The sequence below is a fragment of the Lissotriton vulgaris genome, chromosome 6, assembly GCF_964263255.1.
Source record: "Lissotriton vulgaris chromosome 6, aLisVul1.2, whole genome shotgun sequence".
Classification (NCBI taxonomy): domain Eukaryota; kingdom Metazoa; phylum Chordata; class Amphibia; order Caudata; family Salamandridae; genus Lissotriton; species Lissotriton vulgaris.
This window is the reverse complement of record NC_141694.1, coordinates 1389823352-1389848839: the sequence shown is the minus strand read 5'-3', so window position 1 is coordinate 1389848839 and position 25488 is coordinate 1389823352. Positions and strand designations below refer to the sequence as shown.

General features: G+C 48.5%; 1 protein-coding gene across 2 annotated transcripts in view; it reads left to right on the top strand.

The window, feature by feature from the left end:
• CFAP36 (cilia and flagella associated protein 36) overlaps nt 1–25488 on the top strand; it is a 319762-nt gene that overhangs the window by 254620 nt on the left and 39654 nt on the right. The window contains exon 9 of one of the 2 annotated variants that reach the window (XM_086927503.1): nt 19609–19764. In XM_086927503.1, coding sequence (XP_086783629.1) covers nt 19609–19764 — 156 coding nt within the window. The remainder of the gene's footprint in view (nt 1–19608; nt 19765–25488) is intronic. The other variant, XM_086927504.1, reaches the window with a different exon arrangement.

Below are 25488 nucleotides of genomic sequence, written 5' to 3'. Positions count from 1 at the left end.
AAGGAAGCTATTGAGAGCAAGAAGGTGCTGGCATCAGAACTAGGTTGTGGTTATTGTTCCCACTACTTTCTGGTGATCAAGAAGGTCAGAGGCCTTTGTCCTATCCTAGACTTGCGCCCTCTCAATTTCTTACAGAAAAAGAGAAATTCAAAATGCTCACGTTCATTCAAGTGATGTCTGCCCGGGCGAATGGATGGCAACACTGGACTTGCAGGACGCATGCTTCCACATTCCTATCCTGTATTCCCATAGACGTTACATGCTGTCTCAATTTGGCCACAAGCATTTTCAGTTCACCATGCCCCCCTTTGGCCTTATCAGCACCTCTCTGGTGTTCACCAAAGTGATGGCGGGGGTACAGCTTATCTGCGTAGATCAGGGGTGCCAGTCTTCCCCTATATCGAAAACTGGCTGTTGTAGGCAGACTTGCCCCAGGCGGTCATCTCCCACCTCCAGACTACAGCAGACCTCCTGCCCTCACTGGGGTTCACTATAAGAATGCCGAAGTCACATCGGATCCCTTCTCAAATGCTTCCTTTCATCTGACCTGTTCAGGATAGAGTGCAGTTTCTGGCTTATCTTTCTGAGCGGCGAGTCCAGGATATTCAGGCTATGATACGATGTTTCAGCCTCTATCTTGGATTTCCGTGAGACTGACTCTGAGGCTGCTGGGCTCATGGCCTCCTGCATCCTGCTTATGACGCATGCCCTCAGGCTAATGTGGGGTCTGCAGTGGGACTTGGTGTTTCAGTGGGTGCAGGGGAATCTCTCGGACATGGTCCAGATCTCAGAGGGCACTGCAAAAGACCTGCAGTGGTGGTGACAGACCACGATTGGGTCAGTGGCAGACACTCTCTTCCTTCCCCAACTAGATCTGACAGTAGTGATAGTCACGTCACTCATGGGCTCGGGCAGCCTTCTGGGAGAGGTGGAGATCAGAGGACTCTGGGCTACGGCAGAATCCGGACTCCACATCAACCTGTTTAAGCTCCAAGTGATCTGACTGGCATTGAAAGCCTTTCTAACCTCAATCAACGGAAGGGTAGTGCAGGTGCTCAAGGACACCACCACCATCATGTGGTACTGCAACAAAGAGAGCGGGTTGGGGTCATGGACCCTCTGTCAAGAGGCCCTAGGTCTCTGGACATGGCTGGAATGTCAGGGCATTTCTCAGGTGGTTCAACACCTGGCAGGCTCTCTGAATACCAGAGCTGACAAACTCAGCCAAAGATGCCATGGGGATCACAATTGGCATCTCCTTTCAGTGGTGGTGCAAGGTCTCTTTCAGCAGTGGGGAGAGCCTTGGTTAGGTGTGTTCGCCACTGCAGGGAACACGCATTGTCAGCAGTTCTGTGCGCAGGAGTTTCCAAGACGGCTCTCGCTCGGACACGCTTTTCATCTTGGGTGGAGCTTCAGCCTCCTGCATGTCTTTGTGCTCGTACCACTCATGCCCAGAGTTCTTAAGAAGATCAGGAATGACCAGGCCCAAGTCCCCCTTGTGAGTCTGGACTGATCCTCGGAAAGTCTGGTTTCCCGAGCTGTTGAGCATGTCCATCGGTCCTCCGATCAGACTGCCCCTTCTTTTGTTGCAGCAGCAGGGGAGGGTTCTTCACCAAACCTGTCAGTGCAGTGCCTTATTAAGCAGCAATAGTTGATAGCTTTCAACCATCTGCCCAAAGTCTATAATGTTATCTTGGCAGCTCGGAGTCCATCCACCAAGCTGGTATTCACCGACGGTTGGAGCAAGGTTGTGTCAAACAGGTTGACCCTTTATCTGCACCTATTTCCCAAGTACCTTTGTTTATTCATACACTGAGCCAGTAACACTTTGCTTTGTACATCTTGAAGGCTACTTATCTGCCATTTCCACCTTCCTGTGCCTGCCAGACCAGCCTTCCCTCCTCAAATTCCCTGTTGTAAATATATTTCTTAAAGTTCTGCAGATGTTTCCCCCAGCTCCCCCCGTTATGCCTCAATGGGACCTTAATTTGGTTCTTACTTTTCTAATGTGTGCTCCCTTTGAGCAGCTTTAAACCTGCCCTGTTAGGCCTCTCCCCATCACAATGGCCTTTCTGGTGGCAATTACATCTGCCTTGAGAACCAGTGAACTCAGGTTCTGTCATCCCAGCCTCCATACGTATCTTTCTTCCCAGACAAACTGTTTCTTCCACTAAACTCAAAAAGAGCATTGTCTTTCTATCTTGACCACACAAAACTGTTCTGTGTAGACGATCAACTCTTCGAAGGGTATGTCGGAGCCATGAAAGGGAAAGCCAAGCAGAAACAAAGCATCTCTTGATGGACTGAAACCTGCATTAAGATCTGCTGCACATTGATCAAAAAGCAGCCCCCAGAAGGTTTGCGCGCTCATTCATCCAAAGCAAACGCTGCGACCACTGCAGTAGCACGCAAAGTTCTTGGATATAAGCCAAACATCAACAAGGGCCTAGCTGCATACATTCACCAAGCACTATTGCCTGGACAGTCAGCTGCGTCTGGATGGGCTCTTTAACCTATTCAATCCTGCCAAACTTTTTGGTCTAATTCATGTTCACATACCCACCTTCAGGGAGGTATTGCTTGGGTATCTATTCTAGCGATTCACAAGAATACCAAACTTCCTTGGACGGAACTCTCAAATCTCCGCCCTATCTCACTCCTTCCATTAACCAGCAAGCTCTTGGAAAAGCATGTAAATTCCCATCTCTCCATTTTTGTCGAACAAACTGGACGTTTAGACCCTTCCCAGTCCAGTTTCAGGCCCAAATAGAGCACAGAATCAGCATTACTAGCGGTCACAGACAACATCAGGGTGACCCTAGATGGTCTTTCCATGATTCTGGTGCTGATGGACCTGTCTGCAGCATTCGACACGGTCTCCCACAACATCTTGACCCAAAGATTGGAAGAGATCGGATTAAGGAAAAAGGCTTTACAATGGCTGAAGAGCTTCCTATCCGACCGATCTCAGGTTGTCAATCTAGGACCCAATAGAGCAGCCCCCACAAAATTGTCCAAGGGAATACCCCAGGGCTCTTGTTTGAGCCCTATATTATTTAATCTCTACTTTGCTCCCTTGGCCAATCTCCTGAGATCACATGGGTTCATCCCCCATATCATATGCCAATGATACTCAACTACTCTTCCCATTTAACAAACTCACCCCAGAAGTTCGAGTGGCCTTCTCCAATGGAATGAGAGCAATATCACACTGGATGAGGTATAATTTCCTCCAGTGCAATGTAGGAAAAACAGAAGTTATGCTCTTCGGAGAGGCACCCCTCCTGTGGACACCAGACTGGTGTCTGACAGATCTAGCCCCCCATCCTGTGCCCAAGACAGTGGTTAAAAATGTGGGGATCCGGCTAGATCAGGCACTTACAATCAAGGAGCATACAGCTCAAACTGCGGGTTCCTGTTTCCATGTAATGAGCCTACTACCCCGCATTTTCCCTCTACTCCCTGATTCTTACCAGAAAACCCTTGTTCAGGCACTTATATTGAGCCGCCTTGACTACTGTAACGACCTGCTTGTCTCCGCCAACGAAGCTTCATTAGCCAGATTACAGGTAGTCCAGAACTCGGCAGCACGATTGGTTCTTAACACTCCCCCGAGAACTCCCTCCTGCCCTCTTTTGATGAAACTACATTGGCTTCCCATCCGCCAAAGGGTTAAATGTAAAATTTGCTGCACTGTATAACTCAGGCCCTTCCTATCTCGCTGAGAAATTTAAGCCCTATGTTTCCCGAGATCTCTTCGCTCGAGCACCAAACATATGCTGATGGTACCTCGAGTTAGAAGAGCAAGACTAGGCGGAAAGGCGCTCTTCCATCTTGGCCCCTGTTACTGGAATGAGCTGCCCCTTCCTCTGAGACAGTGTACAGACCACTTACAATTGAGGAAGGTGCTTAAAACCACTCTTTTTAGTACCTGTTAGCTTGCTGGGCCCACACATCTACCTCATGTTCCACTTAAGCGCAGAGATACCCCTTCGGGGGTCGATTCTAGTGCTATATAACGCCTGGGGATAATTCTGAGGAAGGAATCTGCAGCTAAACAGAGTGTCTGCCAGATAAGGCATTCCCAAATGTAAGTAACTTGTTCACCTTGTTGTGTCCTGTGAAGGGGAAGTGAATGCCCTAGGGAGATCAATCTGGGACCTACACTCCGGGGCATCTAATCCTGACTAGGCCTAACACGTGGCCCTAGAATAAACTCAGTCGGACACTGGGAATAAGTTTTGTTGCTCGGTCTGCGCGTCTCTCTCTCTGAACGCCTGTGTACGTGCTAGACCTCTTTTTATTATCAGGAGTCACATGACCAGCGCGCCCCACGCCCGGGGCGCCATGGGCGGACCTCCAGGAACATAACATTCCTCCTAAAATAAGGAAAAACCAAAACCTAATCATAAAAACACTTGAACATTTTTCTTCACATCTCTGGAAACATTAGGACCGATACCTTCAGCGTCCTTTAAACACAGCGCCACTTTACTGGCCGCTCTGCTCAACCATATGCATGCGTAAATAGGAACAGTCTTACGTGAAGTAGTCTCTCAACCAGCCAGAGGGGGTGGGATTGTCACGTAGCCGACGTTGCGACCCCCTGTGAGTCAGCACTTCCGCTCCAACCTCCAACTCGTGACTTGGCGCCTCTCTGTCTGCCCCCTCTGGATCTGGGACCTCCTCAAGGGCCTCCGCGTCACCTCCCACTTCTTCACTGGAGACCTGCGGCTCGTTACTTTGTCTGACCTCGTGACGAGTTGTTGATTCGACAGTTGGCAAACTGGTTGCAGTTTCGGTTTGTTCACCACCCTGCTGATGCTCTGACTCCGGGGCTGCAGGATGATACAGTTTGAAGTGAGACACATTGCGAGTCACCCTGTCTCGTCCTCGAATGGCTGTGAGGCGTGTGCCTTTCACTCCGATGACTCGCCATGGTCTCTTCTCATAATTGAGTCTAAACTTGCCACTAGTGGCACGATTTCGAATAAGCACCACATCTCCTCTTTTGAAATGCGGGGGCACGGCCCGTCGTCTCTGGCTGATTTTTTCAAACGTGGAGTTTCGTTTCCTCGCTACTACTTCTTCATTTACCACTTCAGGTGACCACTGGGGATGATGAGGGATGGAATCTGTTATCGCTCTTCCTAGGAGAAGGTGTGCTGGGGCCACCCCGGTTGTGGAGTGCGGGGTCTGGCGATAGCTTCGAAGAAACGTAAAGATGGCCATTTCCACTGACTGTCCTTTATCGTGAGCAATACGGATAACTTTGTTCAATGTCCTCATGAACCTCTCGGCTTCCCCATTAGCTTGAGGCCACCGAGGTGTTATGCGCCTGTGACGTGTCCCAAGAGATGACAGGTAGGCAGCAAAGTCCTGACCCTGAAATGGCGGTCCATTGTCTGTTCTAAGTTCCTTCATGGCTCCGTGAGTGGCAACAATCTTTTCCATCTTGGGGATGACGCAGTCTGCACTGGTGCTTGTTACGATCTCCACTTCGGGATACTTTGAGTGGTCATCTATCATCACCAGCGTGTGTCTTCCATCCGGGAGACTGCCGAAGTCCATGCTAACCCGCTCCCAGGGCCCTTGTGGACGGGGCTCCACGATGATGGGAGCCTCCCGGGGGTTGTCCCCCGTGACTTGGCAGGCAGCGCACGATCTCACCACGCTCTCCACCATGTCGTCCATGAGAGGGAACCATACTTTAGTTCGCAGCCGGGCCTTTGTCTTGACCATCCCCTGGTGCCCTATGTGGGCCAGTTGGATCACTCGTCCAGTGAGAGCCGTTGGTATCACTAGGCGATGTCCTCGCAGTAGGCATCCCGCCGCATCTTCATTAAGTTCAGCCCTGACATGGTACAAACTGTCCATGATCTTCTGAGCCTCAGGGGTGAGCACCTTCCAGCCCTCCTTGGCTTTCTGCCAGTTGGTAGTTCGGAGAAGGTCCTTGGCCCGCTGTATGCAGGCATCCTGAGCCGTGGCGCTCACGACATCCTTCAGGGATATGAGACGCGGGCATGACCTGGCCACTACCCACTGCACATATGCTTCCGTCTCTTCTGCCTCATCCATTTCTTCAGGAGTTGCGGGCCTAGGATGTCGTGATAGGTAATCCGCCGGATTCTTCGCCCCTGGTTGGTACTCGATGTTGCAATTGTATTCTTGCAGTTGCAAGATCCATTTTTCTATTCTTGGTGGTGGCTTAGATGAGGTCCCTGAGAACAGAGCCAACAGCGGCTTATGGTCTGTCACCACCGTGAAGGGCTTGCCATAGACATACAGGTGGAAGTGGCGACATCCCCAATGAATCGCGATGGCCTCTTTCTCAATCTGCGAGTATCTCTGCTCCGTGTCCGTGAGGGACCGGCTGGCGAAGGCAACGGGGGACCAGTCTACCTCGTCTCTCGCCCTTTGCATTAGGACGGCTCCTAACCCCGCCGGTCCGGCATCCACCGCAATGAGAGTGGAGTGTCGCGGGTCAAAGAACGCCAGCGTGGTGTTGCTGGAGAGTGAGCTCTTGATGTCCTGGAATGCCTTTTCCTGTTCGGGTCCCCAGCTCCACGGGGTGGAGTCCTTAGTGAGTTCACGCAGGGGGAGAGTTAGGTTGGCCAGGTCCTTGATAAAACGACCACAGTAATTTACCATACCAAGAAAACTCCTGACTTCCGTGACTGTCGTGGGCGGTGGCGCATCCTTAATGTCTTTAACCTTATCAGGATCTGGGTTGACGCCATCAGCTGAGAAGACATACCCAAAGAACCCCAGTTTGGTCCGCAAGAATTCGCACTTGTCTCGGTGCAGTGTGAGCCCCGCACTGCGGAGTCTGCGAAAAACTTGCGCCAAACGTTGATTGTGTTCTGGGATTGTTCAGGCGTGCACCATGATGTCATCGCTGACATTTATTACTCCGGGTATGCCAGCAATCGGCTCCTGGATGACGTTCTGGAAAACTTCGGCCGCACTGGAGATCCCAAAGCTAAGTCTGGTGTATCTGCGAAGTCCAATGTGGGTAGAGAAAGTTGTGATGTTCCGTGACTCCTTGTCTAGTACGAGTTGGTGATACCCCGCCCGGAGGTCCAGTTTGGAAAACCAGCAGGCTCCAGCCATTTCCCCAATTAAGTCATCTATCGTGGGGGTGATATGGCGCTCCCTCTTGGTGGCAGCTTTGGGGAGGCGCATGTCCACGCAGATCCGGACCGCTCCTGGCTGTTTCGGTTTTCTCGTGACCACGATGGGCGACACCCAGGGGGTGGGGCCTGATACCTTCTCAATTATTCCAGCTGCTTCCAGCTTCTGCAGTTCTTCCTCCACTAGTGGCCGCAAGTGGAACGCAATGCGACGGTGTCGCAAGGCCACAGGTTGTACGGTGAGGTCCACGTGCAGGTGTATTTCACGGCCCTTGGAACACCCAATTCCCTCAAATAGGTCTGGAAAGTCCATGATCAGCTGTTGCACCGACTCCTCATGCACGCCAAATGCAAATGTGACCACCCCCAGGTCTTCTGCCGTCCGGCAGCTCAGGAGCATGCCTTGACCCTCTTCCGACACAAAGATGTTAGCTCTCGTGATCTTGTCCCCATGTCGGACTGCCGCTTTGAACTTTCCACGGATGCGGAGTGGAACATCTTGACCGTAGGCATATACCGTGATAGGGGTGGAGCGGAGTCTTGGAGGGGTAGACATGTCACTGTAGAGGGACGCACTCATAAGGTTTATTGATGCGCCGGTGTCCACTGTCGCCATGATATCCTGATCAGCCACCTGGATGGGGCACTGGGGCAGCGTCCTGGTGCGCCTGGTGGCGGTGCCGATCATGTGCACCTTGTGTACGGATCGCTCCTCCTCGTCATCATCCATGTCACTGTTGCTGGGCTCACCTTCAGCGACCTCGTGCTCAGCGACCGTGTGCACCGTCTGGCGTGGCTTACTGAACCTCTTGGACCGGCATACTTTTTCGAAGTGATTCATTTTGCCACATCCTGAGCATCTCTTGCCCCGTGCCGGACACTCTGGCGCCGGGTGTCTCGGGCCTCCACAGTAGCCGCAGGATTGTGCTGATGCACCACCCTGAGGGGTTGTCGTTCTTCTGGGCCATTTGGGCTGTGTCCGGACCTGTATCTTGTTGACCGGTTCCACTTTCATGTTAGCTTGCAGTGCCGCTTCCATGTGGGCCGCCCTGGCCTTGGACAGCTCCTTTGTGCGGCCAAGGGTTAGGATGTCGGGTAGAGGCTTCCCCGATTCTTCCAGTATTCTCTCACGCAACTTTGCAGAGGCGCATCCTTGAATTATCTGGCCCATGATCTCCTCTGTAACGTCCTGGAATCCACACGTCAGTGCTAGTTTCTTGAGTCTGGAGTGATATGCATCCAGCGATTCTTCCGGCAGTTGCCGTGCCTGTCGAAAAATGAACCGTTCGTAATCCTGGTTCGCCATTGGCTCAAAGTGCGCATTGAGAGCATTGATCAGGGTATGATGAGTTTTGGGGGTCGCCTCCGTAAGGGTCCGAGCTATGGAGTGGATATCCTTGCCGCCAAGATGGAGGACCATGGCGCGCTTCTGCTCCTTATGGACTTTGGTGGCCTCGAAGAATATTAGGAGCCTGTCCACCCACTCCTTCCACTTCGGTGCGAGAGTGGAGGGCGCACCCTCCACCACAAACGGTTCAATGGGCGGAATGGTAGCCATCGCCCAGGACGCACTGGATCAGGCCCGCGGCCGGCCGAGGTGATGTCCGAAGAGGCACTCCGACCAGACCGGAGACAGCAGGGGCTTCGCACAGACGCGACAATGCCCACCGGCCGGGCAGATGAGGGCCGCTGAGATTCCCCCGGCAACCGCTGCAGAGTGCGTGCGACTAGCGCTCCAGAGTCGGTTGGCAGCGTAGCGCCCAGGGACGAGTCGACACCACGTCCCCTCGAGCAGCTGGGCAGGACCGGACGCCGTCCGGATCGCCTCGCCAGGCGTGCCGAGGTGCGATTCACGCACGTGCCACCGAGCACGGTGCGGCACCGGGCAGGGAGGTTCAGTAGAGGAATGGCCTCGCGCGACCAATCGTGCTCCGATGCGCAGCAAGAGAGTGCCAGGCAGCGCCGCTCACCTGCGAAGAGCCAGGGGTGGAAGTCGTCCCTCCAGGCGAGCCGTGCGGGGGTGTGCGTGGCAGCAAGGCACGAGCACCACGGGCAAATGGGAGTACCCGCAGCCGCCTCACCCAGGAAGGGGCACACACACACCCGGAGCGAGGGGTCGGCAACCACCCTCGTCGCCAATTGTTGTGTCCTGTGAAGGGGAAGTGAATGCCCTAGGGAGATCAATCTGGGACCTACACTCCGGGGCATCTAATCCTGACTAGGCCTAACACGTGGCCCTAGAATAAACTCAGTCGGACACTGGGAATAAGTTTTGTTGCTCGGTCTGCGCGTCTCTCTCTCTGAACGCCTGTGTACGTGCTAGACCTCTTTTTATTATCAGGAGTCACATGACCAGCGCGCCCCACGCCCGGGGCGCCATGGGCGGACCTCCAGGAACATAACACACCTCTACCTCCCTCATATTACAGCGCTGAAACAGCAGCATAATATTCAGCCTTCCTTGGCACTAGCCACGCCCTCAATGCCTTTTAGTTCCGCGGCACCGGTGCAGACGTGCTGTTAGGACCCGGAGCCCCAGAATGATCCCTGGGATGATTATGATGTTTTCCCCCTAGTTACAATGAGCTTGACCTTTACCCATGCAAGCCTGCACCGCTGGATGATGCTGCCTTTGTTTGTCTTCTGTTTTCTGTCCTTGTTTTACAATAGATTTCATTATGTCTGACGGATCAAATTAAATGGACACAAGAGGTAACCTATAACTAACAAATAACGCGGGAACTAGTTACCTCATAAATGATCATATTGATATCTAATATACTTGAATACGTCCATCCAGGAAATTTATTAAACATTAAAGGACTCATAATAATACTAAATTAAACTAAAGCAAACTCTTGGAAGGTACTTATTGTCCATTACAACCTGCAGGTGTGGCAGTGCACAGTAATTCATAGCTTTTAATATAAGAACATAGCCTATTTTGGAAGTGCATAGTAGATAGTATACCTACACAGTAAATGTACTTTCATTTATGTAAAGTTCTAGCTAAAGGGAACGTGGGTGGTGTGCATCACTAGATTGCAGTGTACTTCACATTTTATGGGACATTTAGTGTGACCAATATTTTGAATGCCGCAATGAATAGGTTTTGCATCATAACTATTTATTTTTAATACTACAGCCTTGAATCTCTAGGGTTGCTAACCATATAGGGGGCGAAACATGTGGTGGCTGGTTTTTAAATTACTGGGAAATTGTAAGGCTGCATCGGAATGAAGAGCATTTGAAATATTATGAAAATGCAAAAGAACCCCTGTTAAAATATTCGAGAAATAGAAAGGAAAAAAATACCAAACGCATTGTTCTGGATATACTACAAGAAAAATGTCCATAACAAATGCTGCAACGCTCAAATCAACTATGGGAAATAAACAACAATAGAATAGTTATGATAAAAGGTACAGCATGTCAAATTCATACATTCAGTAATTCTGCAAGATGTGTTATACCCTGTAACTGTGTTACCTTAAGTTGTGCTTAATTGGTATTTAATTACTGCAAATTAATTTTTGGGAAACACACACTCGGTATTCTTCCAAATAACTACTGTGTGGATGTCCTAGCATGTCAACAAGCTCAAGTGGGCCAGGCTGTACTACTTACACTTTTTCAATCCTCTGCAACATCCACTGGCTAACCACCGCTTAGGGGGAAACTTCTTTATAGTCTATGCACTGCATGTACATCTACAGCTATACATGCCACAAAGGGAAAATGTTACCCTGTAAGCATCTGTTCATGGCATGTAGTGTTGTAGATTCACATGAGTCCGCATCCTAGGAAGCCTTCAGTTGTTGCAGATGCTTTGCTTTACTTTTCTTTTTATTATTCACTTGAATGGTCTTTTTCTGATATTTCTGTGTTCCATCTCCATCCTCACCCGCTGTACAAGAACAAATCTAGCAATGGAGCCAATACCCATGTGCATTGCCAGTCATAGGAGGAGTCACTATACCTTGTGTCTTGCAAGACTTCTTCAATGAAAAAACAAGTTGTACACATCCAAGCCCAACTCTAGATGGCAGGAGTATGCACAGCATGTGAATCTACAGCACTTCATGCCACGAACCGATGCTTACAGGGTAAGTAATATTTTCCTTTTCTTCTGCATTAGGTATTCCACTCTAATATTTTGTTTAATCAGGTGTGTTTAAATGGCCACTGATTGAATAAAAACACTGTGCTCATCGTGTTTTTTATCAACTTGAAGGAGAATCACAGATATTACCAGCTAACCAAATAGTTTGAGTGATACATGAGGACACATGCAACTGCCAGAACTGCATCTATTGTAGGAGGAGGAAAAAGTCACTTCTTTCTACATAGCGTGAGAAGATCAGTGTCTTAGTGACAAAAGTGAGGACTGACAGCAGTCAAATAGGAAATCAAGGCACCCCTATAAATGAGAGAGTGGAGTTAGGACGTCTTTGACTAACAGATGGGGGCTGTGAGCCATTTTATGATGTGAGATTCTGTATGAGAAAGCCATGAGGTATGAGAGTCACCATCACAGAAGGAGGATTTGTGGAGAGGAAAAGGGTTTGGTATAGACCCCTAGGAAACAGATGGAGAACATAGGGATTCAGCATTAGTGAAGAAGGGATGCAGTGACCCCCAAGATGGCGAAACAGTAGTAAGGGAAACAATGAGGAATAAAAGACCCGCATAATCTGTGCATGGATCTGCCGGAGGGCTTAATATCTATTCTAGTCTAGAACATCACTGTTATACTGCCAAAACGACCCACCATTCCTCAACTTCTTCATTTCATGCATCTTGAACATCTCTGGTTGAGCAATGCCAATATGTTCAATTAAGCCAAGTTCATGCAGAACAAACACGGATGTAAAGCCATTAATGTTCAGTGGCATCAGCTCTGGAGTGTTAAGAGCCCTGCCTAATGGTCTTATTCAGACTCCCAGTTGTCAAGAAGATGGTAAATGTAGTTTCTCCCAAGGAGTTCTACTGTTTTCTGAAAGCCATTTTGCCACCAAAAGCCAAACCCATCCAAGAAGAGACTTGGCACCTGATCCTTCACATAGTATCTCACCAGACTTCTCTATTGAGACCTTTTTCAGTACTGTGCTAAGTTATACAATATACCAAACGCTCCTATTACCTGGCTACTGTTGTTTGAGGCGGAGAAGCTGTGCAGGCTGCCCTCTATCCCTCGGCTGGGGGATACCGCCGCTTCCGTGTTACAGCTCGCAGCACCCGCTTTGCGGGTGCCGCTTCGCGGTTAGCGGTGAGGGGCTGACGCTGCTTGGGCCATCAATGCTGACGTGAGGAAGGAAGACCCGAGGAGCCTGTGAGGTGGAGCGCGAGCAGGGACTCTCTAGACCAGGAGTCCCTGCGCTGACCAGGTGTTCTTGGACGCGCCCCCTGGGAGACACGCCCCACGCTCGACCAACATTAAAGGCGGGAGCACCCGGAGTTCGGCGGGATACCAAAAGCTCCTATTACCTGGCTACTGTTGTTGGAGGCGGAGAAGCTGTGCAGGCTGCCCTCTATCCCTCGGCTGAGGGATACCGCCGCTTCCGCGTTACAGCTCGCAGCACCCGCTTCGCGGGTGCCGCTTCGCGGTCAGCGGTGAGGGGCTGACGCTGCTTGGGCCACCACTGCTGATGTGAGGAAGGAAGACCCGAGGAACCTGTGAGGTGGAGCACGAGCAGGGACTCTCTAGACCAGGAGTCCCTGCGCTGACCAGGTGTTCTTGGATGCGCCCCCTGGGGGACACGCCCCACGCTCGACCAACATTAAAGGCGGGAGCACCCGGAGTTCGGCGGGATACCAAACGCTCCTATTACCTGGCTACTGTTGTTGGAGGCGGAGAAGCTGTGCAGGCTGCCCTCTATCCCTCGGCTGAGGGATACCGCCGCTTCCGCGTTACAGCTCGCAGCACTTCGCGGTTAGCGGTGAGGGGCTGACGCTGCTTGGGCCACCACTGCTGACGTGAGGAAGGAAGACCCGAGGAGCCTGTGAGGTGGAGCGCGAGCAGGGACTCTCTAGACCAGGAGTCCCTGCGCTGACCAGGTGTTCTTGGACGCGCCCCCTGGGAGACACTCCCCACGCTCGACCAACATTAAAGGCGGGAGCACCCGGAGTTCGGCGGGATACCAAACGCTCCTATTACCTGGCTACTGTTGTTGGAGGCGGAGAAGCTGTGCAGGCTGCCCTCTATCCCTCGGCTGAGGGATACCACCGCTTCCGCGTTACAGCTCGTAGCACCCGCTTCGCGGGTGCCGCTTCGCGGTTAGCGGTGAGGGGCTGACGCTGCTTGGGCCACCACTGCTGACGTGAGGAAGGAAGACCCGAGGAGCCTGTGAGGTGGAGCGCGAGCAGGGACTCTCTAGACCAGGAGTCCCTGCGCAGACCAGGTGTTCTTGGACGCGCCCCCTGAGAGACACGCCCCATGCTCGCAACGCCCCTTATGTAACGGCTAGTCCCACGCTTAGCGGGACGCGAGCGGGACGCCGTGCGAAACCCGGGCAAAGGGCGGGCAGTCTGTGGCAGTCAGGGGCTGTCAGTGGCTGGGCTGGGCCACCCCTCTGTCATCTGCGACTGCGGTCCCTGAGGGTTCTTGAACTTCGGCCGAGTGAGCAGTTTTCACCATGTCTACCCGGTCGGGGAAAATCCTCAGGGGAATCGGTGATGGAGTTGCTGGGAGTGCAATTATAGGAACAATGGACAAATTCATAACCAGAGTAGCCGCGGTGATCGAAAAGGAGATTGTGATGACGGAACGTCGCCTCTCTCAGGACTATTTACCGGCCAGACGCTCCTCTCTTGGCTCTATGGCGCAGGTTTTGTCACCCACTACTGTGCCGGATCCCTCCCCCCCTTGTCTAGACATGGCCGAGCAGCCACGGCTGTCTGCAATAAGAGCAAGCATCGACAGACTGGAGAGCTTGGCAGTACAATTGCCATCCTCTGGTGCCAGTCCTGCGGTCTTGGGCCCTTGCTCCCTTGATCCTTCCTGCCCTGACAGTGGCCAGGACTTGTATCTACTACACCAAGACTCTCCTCAGGCTCTGTCTTTGCCGTGCTTGGTCCAAGACTCTTCAAGACGCACCAAGAGGAAAAGGGCTGCGAGTACGCGGAAAGGCTGCCACTCCACATCGCATAAGCGCCCTAGGAAGCAAGTGTTAAGGGGCATGGGCACTAAACTAGGTAGTGATCTAGCTCTAGTGAACCCCGATATGGCAGGAGGGAACCCTTCTCTGGGTATGGCATCTGAGGCTGTGCAGGTACACTCCAATTCCCCTGAAAAGTCATCAGCTCCGCTAGACCCTGCTTTTCTTAAACAATTCGAGGACCTGTTTAAAACCCTACTAGTTCCGCTTATTGATCAAGTAAGGGGCCTGGGGGAACGGTTAGATAAATTTGAACAGTCTACCCTTGATAATTTTTTTTCACTTAAAACTCTCATTAAACTCCAGTCTAGAGTCAGTGAGGACAATCCGGGTGGGAATATGGGAAACCGATCAAAGGGAGATATAGTGCAGGCCCCACCCTCGCCAACGCATGCACCCACTGCCGTGGCTTGTAAGGATTTGACCCCTACCCCTGCAGCTTCTGCCACGGCTAAACTGGGATCTATCACCCATGCAGCCCAGGTCCATGCTAGTTCCCCCAAGGCCTCTAGTGCTCAGAAAAAGAAACCAGGCCATGCCAAGTTGCCAGTGGGTGGGGACTCGGCTAAGTCTAAGAAACCAGTTCAGGGAATAGTCAGTGGCAAAGGAGTTGGGCCGGACCCCTTGGACAAACCTATAACGAACCACCCGGGAGTTGGTCTTCCGGGAGTTACATCTTCGAAAGCAACTCCCAGGAGCCCCCCCGAGAATCTTCCCCCTGAGTGTCACCCATATGTTGTTGTTCTTGTCAATGTCCCTCACTTGAAGGATGACCAGCTCGAAACCCACCAGGCCCTAAAAAACAAAACTTTGCATTGGTTAAAAACTAACAAACCGCTACCTAGGGGCTTGGACGGACTGATTCTCGGAGTCCGCAGGGTAGGCTAGGTAGGTCAGGGCAAGAAACGACTGGAAGGTGATTGTGTGGTTGTCAATTTTAAAGACAACAGAGTAGCACACACAATCTGTAACCAAAATCAGGTGGTGGGTGGGCCTGGCATTAGCATGGTGGATCTGACCTATTTTTACCCGCGCCCTGTTACAAACTACTTTGGGCCAGTATTTGGGGAAACACGCCATAGCATTAGTGGATGCCCACCATATCCGGTGGTGCCTCAGCTTTACCCTCAGGCATCTTGGCTGGGATCAAGCTGGGGCTCTATGGGATATTGACTTAAAGATGTTAGTGGGCAGGTGTCGGGGGGGAATATAAACTGGGAGGTTCTGCCCATCCTACCGAAATGTTGACCAGCTTGCCCTCCCCAATAGAAAACTATACAGCACCAAAGGCCAGTCGGGAACCTGACGGGGGCAGGATAACATTGGAGAGGGCAGCAGACTAGTCGTCCCAGTCGGGGTTGTTGCCGATCATGATGTCATGTCCGGTCACGTCCCAGCTGTGACGGATCCCGTTTTTAGGGTCTTCAGCTGGAACGTGGCTGGAATTATCAGAAAGCTGGCCCTGCCCGACTGGAACGTTCTTGTGGAAGAGTATTCCATCTGTATCTTCCAGGAGACATGGAGTAGGGAGCCCACCCACAAGGCAGGGTACTCTTCCTACTCTATTCCGGCCGTCTATCCAGAATCAGGGAGGGGACGCCCTTCGGGTGGTCTCCTCATCTGGGTGGCCACTTCTTTAAATTGTAGGGTAGAGGAGCATCAGACCAACTGTCCTGATCTGCTCAATATCACCTTAAAGGATGCCCGGGGTCGTCCCATCTTGAACATCTACAACATCTATGCTCGGGGCACCAAGGGTGGTAGCCAGTCGCCCACAATTGCTCTCTTGGAGGGCCTGTTAAGCTTATCATCATATAAATCATGCACCCTGGTCGCTGGCGATTTGAATTGTACGTTCGATCCCTTGGGCTCGGACGACACTTTGGATCAGGAGGAGGAGGACCATAGGAGGGGGATCCCGGCTTTAGAGCTACCCTATTAAGAGGTGGACTGAAGTGATACTCCAGATTAACTCTCTTAACATGGAGTTTGACCTGAGGGCCCTCAATGGGAGGTCATGCTCGGATAAGGCTGGAGCCCACACATACAACAGTCCCGACCACACATCAAGAATTGACTACATCTTGCTAGACGTGGGTCTATGGAGCTCGGTGAGGGACATGGTAATTATTCCGTCTGTCGAGAGCGATCACAACTTGCTCTCTCTTACTCTGCTTCCTTGGTGGTCAGAGAGCGCAGGGGGTTCTTTGCCCTGTACCGCTGCCAGTCTTGGGGAAACATCTGTTTCGCATTGTGGCAGGCGGTTGAAGTGGGCAAAGCTTACCCTCTCCGCAGAGAAGGTTGCAGCTATAACGCAACTCCTGGCTGTAGCCCAACTTAATTTGGCCACTTCTGAGGGCGGGCCAGTGGAGGCATCCGGGAAGTTCTGTGACCTGACTATGGCCTTAAGCAAACTGTTTACTGTACCAACTGGGCGAAAGGGGGATAATAATAGATCATTGAGAAGACAGGGTTGGTATAACCATGCATGTAGGGCGAGAAAGAAAATGCTGGTGGAGGCAGTCAAGTCAAAATCCCAAGCTAGGACTAGGGAGGCCAGGAAGCTCTATTCCCAGAGTTTACAAATAGCTAAAAAAGAATGGGAGGAAAAGTTCTGGGCGGACCTTATGGTTGCCAGCCAAGGGAAGGATGCCAGGGGTTTCTGGAACTTGGTGGGATCTAGGACCAGACCCGATGATACACTGAGGACCTGTACTATTCCGTCACAGACTTGGTTCAACCATTTTGGGGCCTTATACTCTTCAATAGAAGGGCCTCTGAATGACCCAGTCTCACTTCCCATCTTGGTAAGGGATAGTATCCTCGATTCCTTCACCGTGCGGGAGGTAGAGAATGTAATAAAGTCTGTGGCACCCCTGAAAGCAGCCGGCCCTGACAGACTTCCAGGGGACTTACTCCGAGCCTATCCGACTGAATGGGCCAATTTGATCTCTGCCCTTCTGAATGCCATCTTGGAGGGGGGACCTGTCCCAGAATCTTGGAAGGGGGCGGAGGTCGTCCCCATTTTTAAAAAGGGATGTCGAGACAATCCAGGGAACTACAGGCCGATAAGCCTGATTGATTCAACGCAAAAGGTGGCGGGGAAGGCGATTCTAGGGAGGATCCTCCACTGGGTGGACGAAAACCAGGTCCTATCTGACTTTCAGGCAGGATTCCGCTCAGGAACGGGCACGATTGAGCAGGTTTTTAGACTAATGCTTCTGCACTGGAAGGTGGTGGAGCTGGGCAAAGGCAGTCTTTATTTGGCCTTCATTGACCTTAAGACTGCCTTTGACCTGGTTCCCAGGGAGGAACTCTGGAGGGTTCTGCAGGGCCTTGGACTGCCCCCTACATCCTGCTGTTCCTGATCAAACTTCACACAGACAATTATGCTCAGGTGCATTGGGGCCAGAATGGGGAAACGACTGATAGGATCCCGGTCTGCAGGGGTGTCCGACAGGGTTGTGTGCTAGCTCCCACCCTATTTTCCCTGTATGTACACGGCGTGGTAAAGCACCTGCTTCAAGAACCAGCGGATGCACCCTCCCTGGGGGGTGTTCGGATCCCCACACTGTTGTTTGCAGACGACACCCTCCTCATTGCCAAGACCCCCCAGGGTCTCCAGAAGCTTTTGACCCGTTTCCAGGATTTCTGTTTGACAAAGGGACTGGTTATTAACATGGACAAAACAAAATATCTGGCAATGCACCCACCACAGAAATTAGGCCGCCCTCCAGTTTTGAACTCAGTCGCTCTCGAGAAAGTCTCCGAATTTGACTATCTGGGAATACGCCTGAGTGACACTATGACCTGGACGCCACACATTAATAAGATGGTTTTTAGCCATAAAAGGGTAGGGGGTGCATTGTTAAGGGAGTATCGAGCCTCACCCAAACACTTTGTGGCACCTGCAATTGACATTTATAAGGCAAGAGGAGTCACGTCAGCACTTTACGGGGCAGAGCTGTGGGGCCATTGCAATTTGGAGTCCCTATCCAAGTCTGAGAGCAAGTTCTTGAAAGATCTACTAGCTCTCCCCTTGAGCACCCCAACAGTTCCGGTGCTCTTGGATGTGGGCTGCAAGTCGATTAAGGACCAGGCCGGTCTCCGGCCATTGCTTCTATGGGCTCGCCTGTGGAGGGTCCCAGAGTTAAAATCTTATGCTGATGGGTTGTCCAAGGTGATGGGAATGGGGGGCTGGCACAAGATCAAGTGGCTGAGGGACACTAAAAACCTCCTGGGGGAGTTGGGTTTGGGGGACTGTTGCTTTACAAAATCTGCTCCACCCAAGGCTGTCCTCAAAAAACTGTACTGGGACTGGGTCTCCTGCCAACTCATCGGTAATCCACGCCACTGCAATTCGACCGCTGCATTTCTAAGAATTAAGGACGTGGTAGCCTATGAACCCTATCTGGATTTGATCACCATGTCAGTTGATAGGGCTCTTTACTTCAAGTTTAGAGTAGGCATTCTACCGATAGGGGACCTACTTTCCAGATGGAAATCGCCAGTTCAGTTATCGCCTTTTTGTGCCCTCTGCTCCACAAGGCGTGAGACGGTGGCACATATCCTCTTTGAGTGCCCGGATTATATTCGTCCAAGGAGATATTGGCTTAAACCCCTATTCAGACGTCTGGGGACGCGCCTGCACTCGGTGGCGCTACGTATCTTGTTAACCGACACTTCCCCTCCCATAGTTTGTGGTATCTCCAAATTTTTTAAATGGACATGGTTGATTCGCTGCAATAGATTGTCTATCTCAATTTAATCTACTTTTAACTAATTTATTGTATGTATAAAAGGTACTTTTTACTCTTTTTAATTCTTGACACATTTGTATTATCGATCTGCAGTTTTATATGTATGTAATGCTTTTAAGATATCTCTGCATATCGAAATAAAGCTTTCAACCAACAATATGTTGTTTAATCGCTCAGCAGACTGAGGCCTAGTGACCATGTGCACCAGATAATGTGGCACTACGAATTGGCCTGAAAGAAAACATGTGGTTTGATACAAAACAAAAAATGAATGAAACTCTAAATAAAGTAGGATACCCATATTCAGTTTAAAAGGAGGAGACCAGAAACATGATTGTGATAATTATTTGTAGCTAAACATACTTCATCTCTTTATCTGATTGTATCAAAACAGATTAGAGGCTAAGAAGCTTATAAAGTGAAAAACACATTATCTATCTGCCAACACAGGGAATATATTTGAGATTCAAAATGGTGAGAGCCAGAACTAACACAGGGGTTGGGCATAGAAAAATAGATTTAAGTGTAATTTACCCATTTTTATTTAAATAATTTCAGTCTTTAACTCATGTTGAAAAGGAACAACTAAGAAAACGAGCTGAATATCTAAAACAGAAACGTGATAAACTGATGTCTATGAAGAAAGAGCCCCGGAATAAGTCCATGAAACAAAATTCAGAAGATCAGGAATTTAAAGCCTCATCTTCTAAAAAGGTAAATTCCATGTGTGTATACGAAGATTGACTGCTTGTTTGTAAATTCCTACATATACTTGTGAGATTCTGTGATGTGTAATTAGGTGGTTATTTGTTTTTATAAGAAAATACTGGACATCTGTATGACACTTGCATCTTGTGTGATAAAAGTGGACAATGCCTCTGACACCATGGATCTCACAAATTATTTTAAGTCAATGTCCTATTTATTGACAATGAACGCTTAAATACTTTAAGCACCTTAATTGACACTTTTTTTCAAATAGGTACACATTGGGTGTAAACATTTCATTTTGATTATCTCCTTATATCCTGTAGCACATTCGACATATATTTACAACAACTAATAACTTGCTGACTTAAAGAATAAATCAACGTGAAACAAATAACCAATACATAGTGATTGAAATTAATAAATTCATATATCGACAATACACAGTGATAGAATTAATAACAAAGTCCTACTGTCGGTCTGACAAAAATTACGTGGGTATCCTAGGGGTATGTTATCAGTTTTACCCTCAGAGGAGTAAAACTGATAACATACCCCTAGGATACCCACGTATCACAATAATTTGTGAGATCCATGGTGTCAGAGGCATTGTCCACTTTTATCATATTTACTTTGATTCCAGCCTCTGATTACCTTAACAGAATCAATCCCCTGTGATTTTTGTTAAACTTGCATCTTGTGTGGCATCTAAGTTCTTTAGCCAGAAATGTACGGTCTGTACACTTATGTTGTGCCATTACTTAGTAAGATTGAACATTAACATAAAGTGATTTAGGAATAACCTAAAACAGGGTTACTACTCTGAAGATTGTAGCAGGGAAAGTTTCGAGGGGAAGGAGGTGTGTGTGTGCTACTGAAGTAATGCCTGTACTGTAGATCCGAGATTGTTCAGGAGGTCATAACTTTATCCACCTAGGTAAAACATGCCTGAAGAGATGAGATTTCAATGTAGATATGAAATATTTAGTTACCAACTGGTAGTTTTTTTTGTGCTTTTGAAATTCAGGATCGTATTTTCTGTTGCAGTTAATGTGCAACAACTTTCTATTGCAAGGATTATAGGTACAGACAAATGCAATTACCCTTTGATTAGGCGGATACTAAATTCTCTTCCCAACACCTTATTAACAAGTAAACATAATTTTGTATGGAGATTTTTTTCAAAAGCGGAGACGTTATGCTAAAATGATCCACTGGTCTAGAATTGCTGGTCAGAGAAGCTTCTAGCTTAACAATTACGTTACTGCTTTAGGTCAATATAGTTTTTCATTAATGCTGTTACTAGTTCACAGTGTCCACTCTAAAATTCCTGATAAATAAGAGATCATTTGTTTGTGTCAATGATATACTAAATATAATATAAAATTAACATTTTGCTTCACTGTTTTATCGTACATTATAAGCATTTAATAGTGATTACATATATTAGAGACTACAGAAATTGTCATACCTTGCAGCCCTTCTGGAACTAGCAGTGGAAGTGTGGGGAAAAGGGAAAGTTCAGCCAGACCAGGTGCATTCCACATGTTGACCTAGATTTCAGGCCCTGAGCACCTGATCTTTTTCAGGACCATTGCTCTTAAATAACAAAGGATATAGAAAACAAACTCACTCTCCTTGTCCTTAGGTATACCTACCTATGTACATTTTGGATCATGATCATCGGTCGGCTGCTTGGCAACATTACTTAAAAGTAGTTTCAAAAACAAATGGTGAGACGGAAGCTTAAGAGTACACTATACCTGCTTTGCATATGTTCTCCTAGATCATGCAAGAAGAAGGAACTGACGTGCTCGACTAGCATGCGAGCATAGCCTAAACCATGTATTAAGTCTAATGTGAATACTCATATTCAGAAAAAAAAATAAACAATCATGTGAGGGAATGGGTGCAACTATAGTCAAATTAGCCAATCAAATACCCAGTGAAATGTCTTGCTCCATTTACATGACTGCAGTATGATGGAGTGCTCTGTAATTCAAAGTTTGGAACATGTACATTCAAGTTTTACATGTCCTGGTAGTGAAAAACTCCCACATTCGTGTTTTCACTACTTGGTGCCTACCTCTCCCATAGAATGAAATTGGGGATTCCTTATTGCATTTAATAAGCTGTCATTCCTAATTGAGAGAAGGTAGTTATGTTTTGTTTGGTACCTATGGAATTGTAATGATAAATCCTATTTAAAAGTAAAGTCTGATTTTTCATTACCATTTTGAAAATCCCACTTTTAGAAAGTTGGCTATTTCCTGCCCTTTTGTGCCTGTAGCCTAGCCTGGGTCACATGACTGGGTGTATCTGACATTTAGACTTTTTGACTTCCTACCAGACAGTCACAATAGAGGGATTAAGTGTGCTGAATGAGGCATCTGCTGGCAGGATAGGGTGGCGGGGCTGAGCACAGCCTCACTTACACCGAAATAGCCTGTGCTCTGCCTTCACACAAAGGACTTAACAACACTCTATTGTCACTGCAGCCAGATTGGAGCCAGGGCAGGGGAGACAGGAAATTCCATGCACTTCAAAGAACCTTTCCAGAAGCTGCTCCCACCTTCCAGGAGAAGGGCACCTGGATATAAAATAGAACCTTCAGACCCACTCTTCTGTTCACAACTGGACCAGCAGGAGGACTCTCTGAGAACTGTTTACTGCTGTGACCTGCTGTGCACTCTGCCAGACTGCTTCTGTACCTGGAAGGATTGTCCGGCAGCCTGGAGCCTGCCTTGAACATCCCTGAAGTTGAGCCCTGCATCTCCAGCTGCACCTAGGACTACAGAAGTGACTCCAAGGGCAGGTTTCCTGGCCTCCTGTTGAGCCACAAGGGCAGCCTTTCCTCACTGAACTTTACATTCTCAGACATTTTTCTTCAGAAATGTTTCGAAGTCCTAAGGTAAGGACTGACCGGGCCCAAACCACTTCTTTTATCCAAACCTATCTCCATCACATTTGGCCTTAATTTTATACTTTGACCCGGTCTCACGCGACAAGATGTCTGCGGTCGGCACTCTGATCTTTTAGGTGTTATTTTAAACCTTAAACTTTAAACATTCATAACTCTGTTTCTAGTGATTAGATTTTTGTAATTTTCATGTCACATATATTTTTCACTCAAATTTGTTTCGGATTTTTCATGTGTTGGGTTTTCACTTTATTACTGTTTGTGTGCTGCATAAATACTTTACACATTGCCTCTAAGTTAGTCCTGACTGCTTTTTGTGCCAAGTTGCCCAGTGTTAAGCACAGGTTAATGTAGTGACTTTTTGTGGGTCACCCTGCAAGGGATTGTGGCTGCTACTTGACCAGAATTCACAACCCAGTTTCTCACAATAGCCATCACCAAGGTTATAAACCATGCTTTGAGCAAAAAGACTGTGACAACCTTGTCTTTAGAGTGGTTCTGGAGTACAGATGTTGTGGACAGAGGTGGTTTCCCATATCAAGGTCAACCTGTGGTCACTGTAGCTCCATAAGGCTCAACACGGAAACCTACTGCTGGCTGATCAGCCTTTGCTCATCCTATTTCAACCATCATCAGTTCGAACTTGCTGCAGTGTGCACATGCTCCTAACCTCTCCACTGACTCCTCAGAGTAGAGGAAAGGGGCACATAGACAGGGGATTCTCCCAAACCCACGTCGCATAGCTCAGATTTCTCCCTTCACATAAATGTGACCTGAAAACACTCTTTCTGACAATGAAACTCCTCCTTTTAGTGGGATCTAGAGTTTTGAAGATCCAGGTGGTCAGTACCAGGCCCTTTTCTCTATGAGGAAGCAAGGGAGCATCAAATCTGCAAAGCCAGCTAGCATTGTCTCTGTGGCAATCAACTTTACAGCACAGCAAGTTCCATATAGTATCAGATATTGTGCATAGCAACAACACTAGAACACATTGCCTGAGCGGGCACCGCCACTCGCCACACAATGGGCAAATTCTCTAGGTCATTTCTCAACCTCATCTTCAAGGCCAATACTAGGTGAGGTGCTAGCTTCTGGAAAGGGCCCCCAAAATTTGGGCCCCCTAGAAGCACTGAGGCTTACCTTACATCCTGAATGATCAAGCATCTTGTCGCATGGTTTCCGTTCTCTCACAGAACTGTGCTCAGAGACCTAGAACCTGGGTGAGTCAGGGTGACCCACAACTCACCTATGTTTCAGAAATCCCCTTACCAGGCTAGCTACAGTATCTCATCGGCAGTGAATACTTCCCGATGTCTTAGACAATCCAGAACATGAACTTAGAATACCTCAGGTATCGTGGAACACATGAACACTCTTTCGTTATATTATCATTCCAAACCGAAACTGGGAGGCAATGAGAACACGTGCAAGTTTGAAATGTTTATTTTTTCAATGCAACATTCTCAAACGCAGTATCTTGTATAATATCAACATACATATTATAAAAATCAGAGTCAGCAGCATAGTCACTAATCCATAGTAAGCAAATTGTGATAACATATTATGATGCAAAATCTATAGAATTCTGTATCACCTATATTTCGCGCACCCTAATTAGCATATTATATTATATCTAAGAAGGTCTCATCTGGGCTTTAGCTGGGCGAACCCATACCTCAAATTCTCAGTAGGAGGAGATCACATCAACAGCTACCAGCTCTCAGCATGTCCAGCATCAAGTGTGTTTTCTCATTCCCTGTAACTGTATCTTGAACTCACGTAAAGCCCAAAGTTGGCACAAACATTATTTGTGTTATGACTAACGTAGTGCGAGGATCAGGCCTACAGTAACCTTGTGTTAGAGTGTGCAGTTCTCAGTGTGCAGACAGTTGTACCAAGTGTTCCAGGCACGACTGATACCAGTACAATAATATATTATCCTGAAATAAATCACATCTTTCGTCTAGGTTAAAAGCTGAAATAACAATTAGGTGCCGTGTGCAAACCGAAGCAGAAAGAAAATATGGCATTTAAACATTTAACAAGCACATGCTAACTTAACACAATCTATGGAAACGTAATAACCATATGACACCCCCCCCAATGATCCGAGGACGGTCAAAAGACAAATATATAAGCCAATACTCTATGAGAGGCAAGACTTGAAAGCAGAGTTCAATGATATTGAGCCAAGCTAAATGTATGTAATGTATGTAAAATTTAAAAAATACAAAAAAATGTATGCATGCCTATAGTGGCCACACAAAATATAAAAAGTCGAACTTGAGGCCTAACTATAATTAATAGGCCTAGAACATATGAAAAAATCGAATGTTCGTATTGAAACTGGCACCATTCAGAATTACTAAAAAGTCACGTGCCATAATGATGGAAGTATTCAGAGTCATTCCTCGTTGAATGAATATGCAAAATATGTAGCAACAGCTTCCAACATGAAATCACTGTCATCATCCGAAAACAGTTCAGCCATCCAATTAAGCAATGGGAAAGAACATACGTGCTCTTCCAGCACCGAATCCTCTAGCAACATCAGAGGACAACTCAGTGGGTTCTCGAGAACGCTCTGTGCCAGAAAGTCATGCGCCGCTGCGAATATGTCCCACTGACCCATTAGTCCATGCATCGCTGCCACAGCCATAACCCTTTCGCCAGAACAGACCAACTCATGAGCCACTACGGGGGACATCAGCTGATCAAAGTCGACGTCAGGAGAAGTCGGTAAACAGAGACACAAATCAATGGCCCAGTCGAAATCACAGCTCAGGCAATGAAACACAGGCTGGACACAG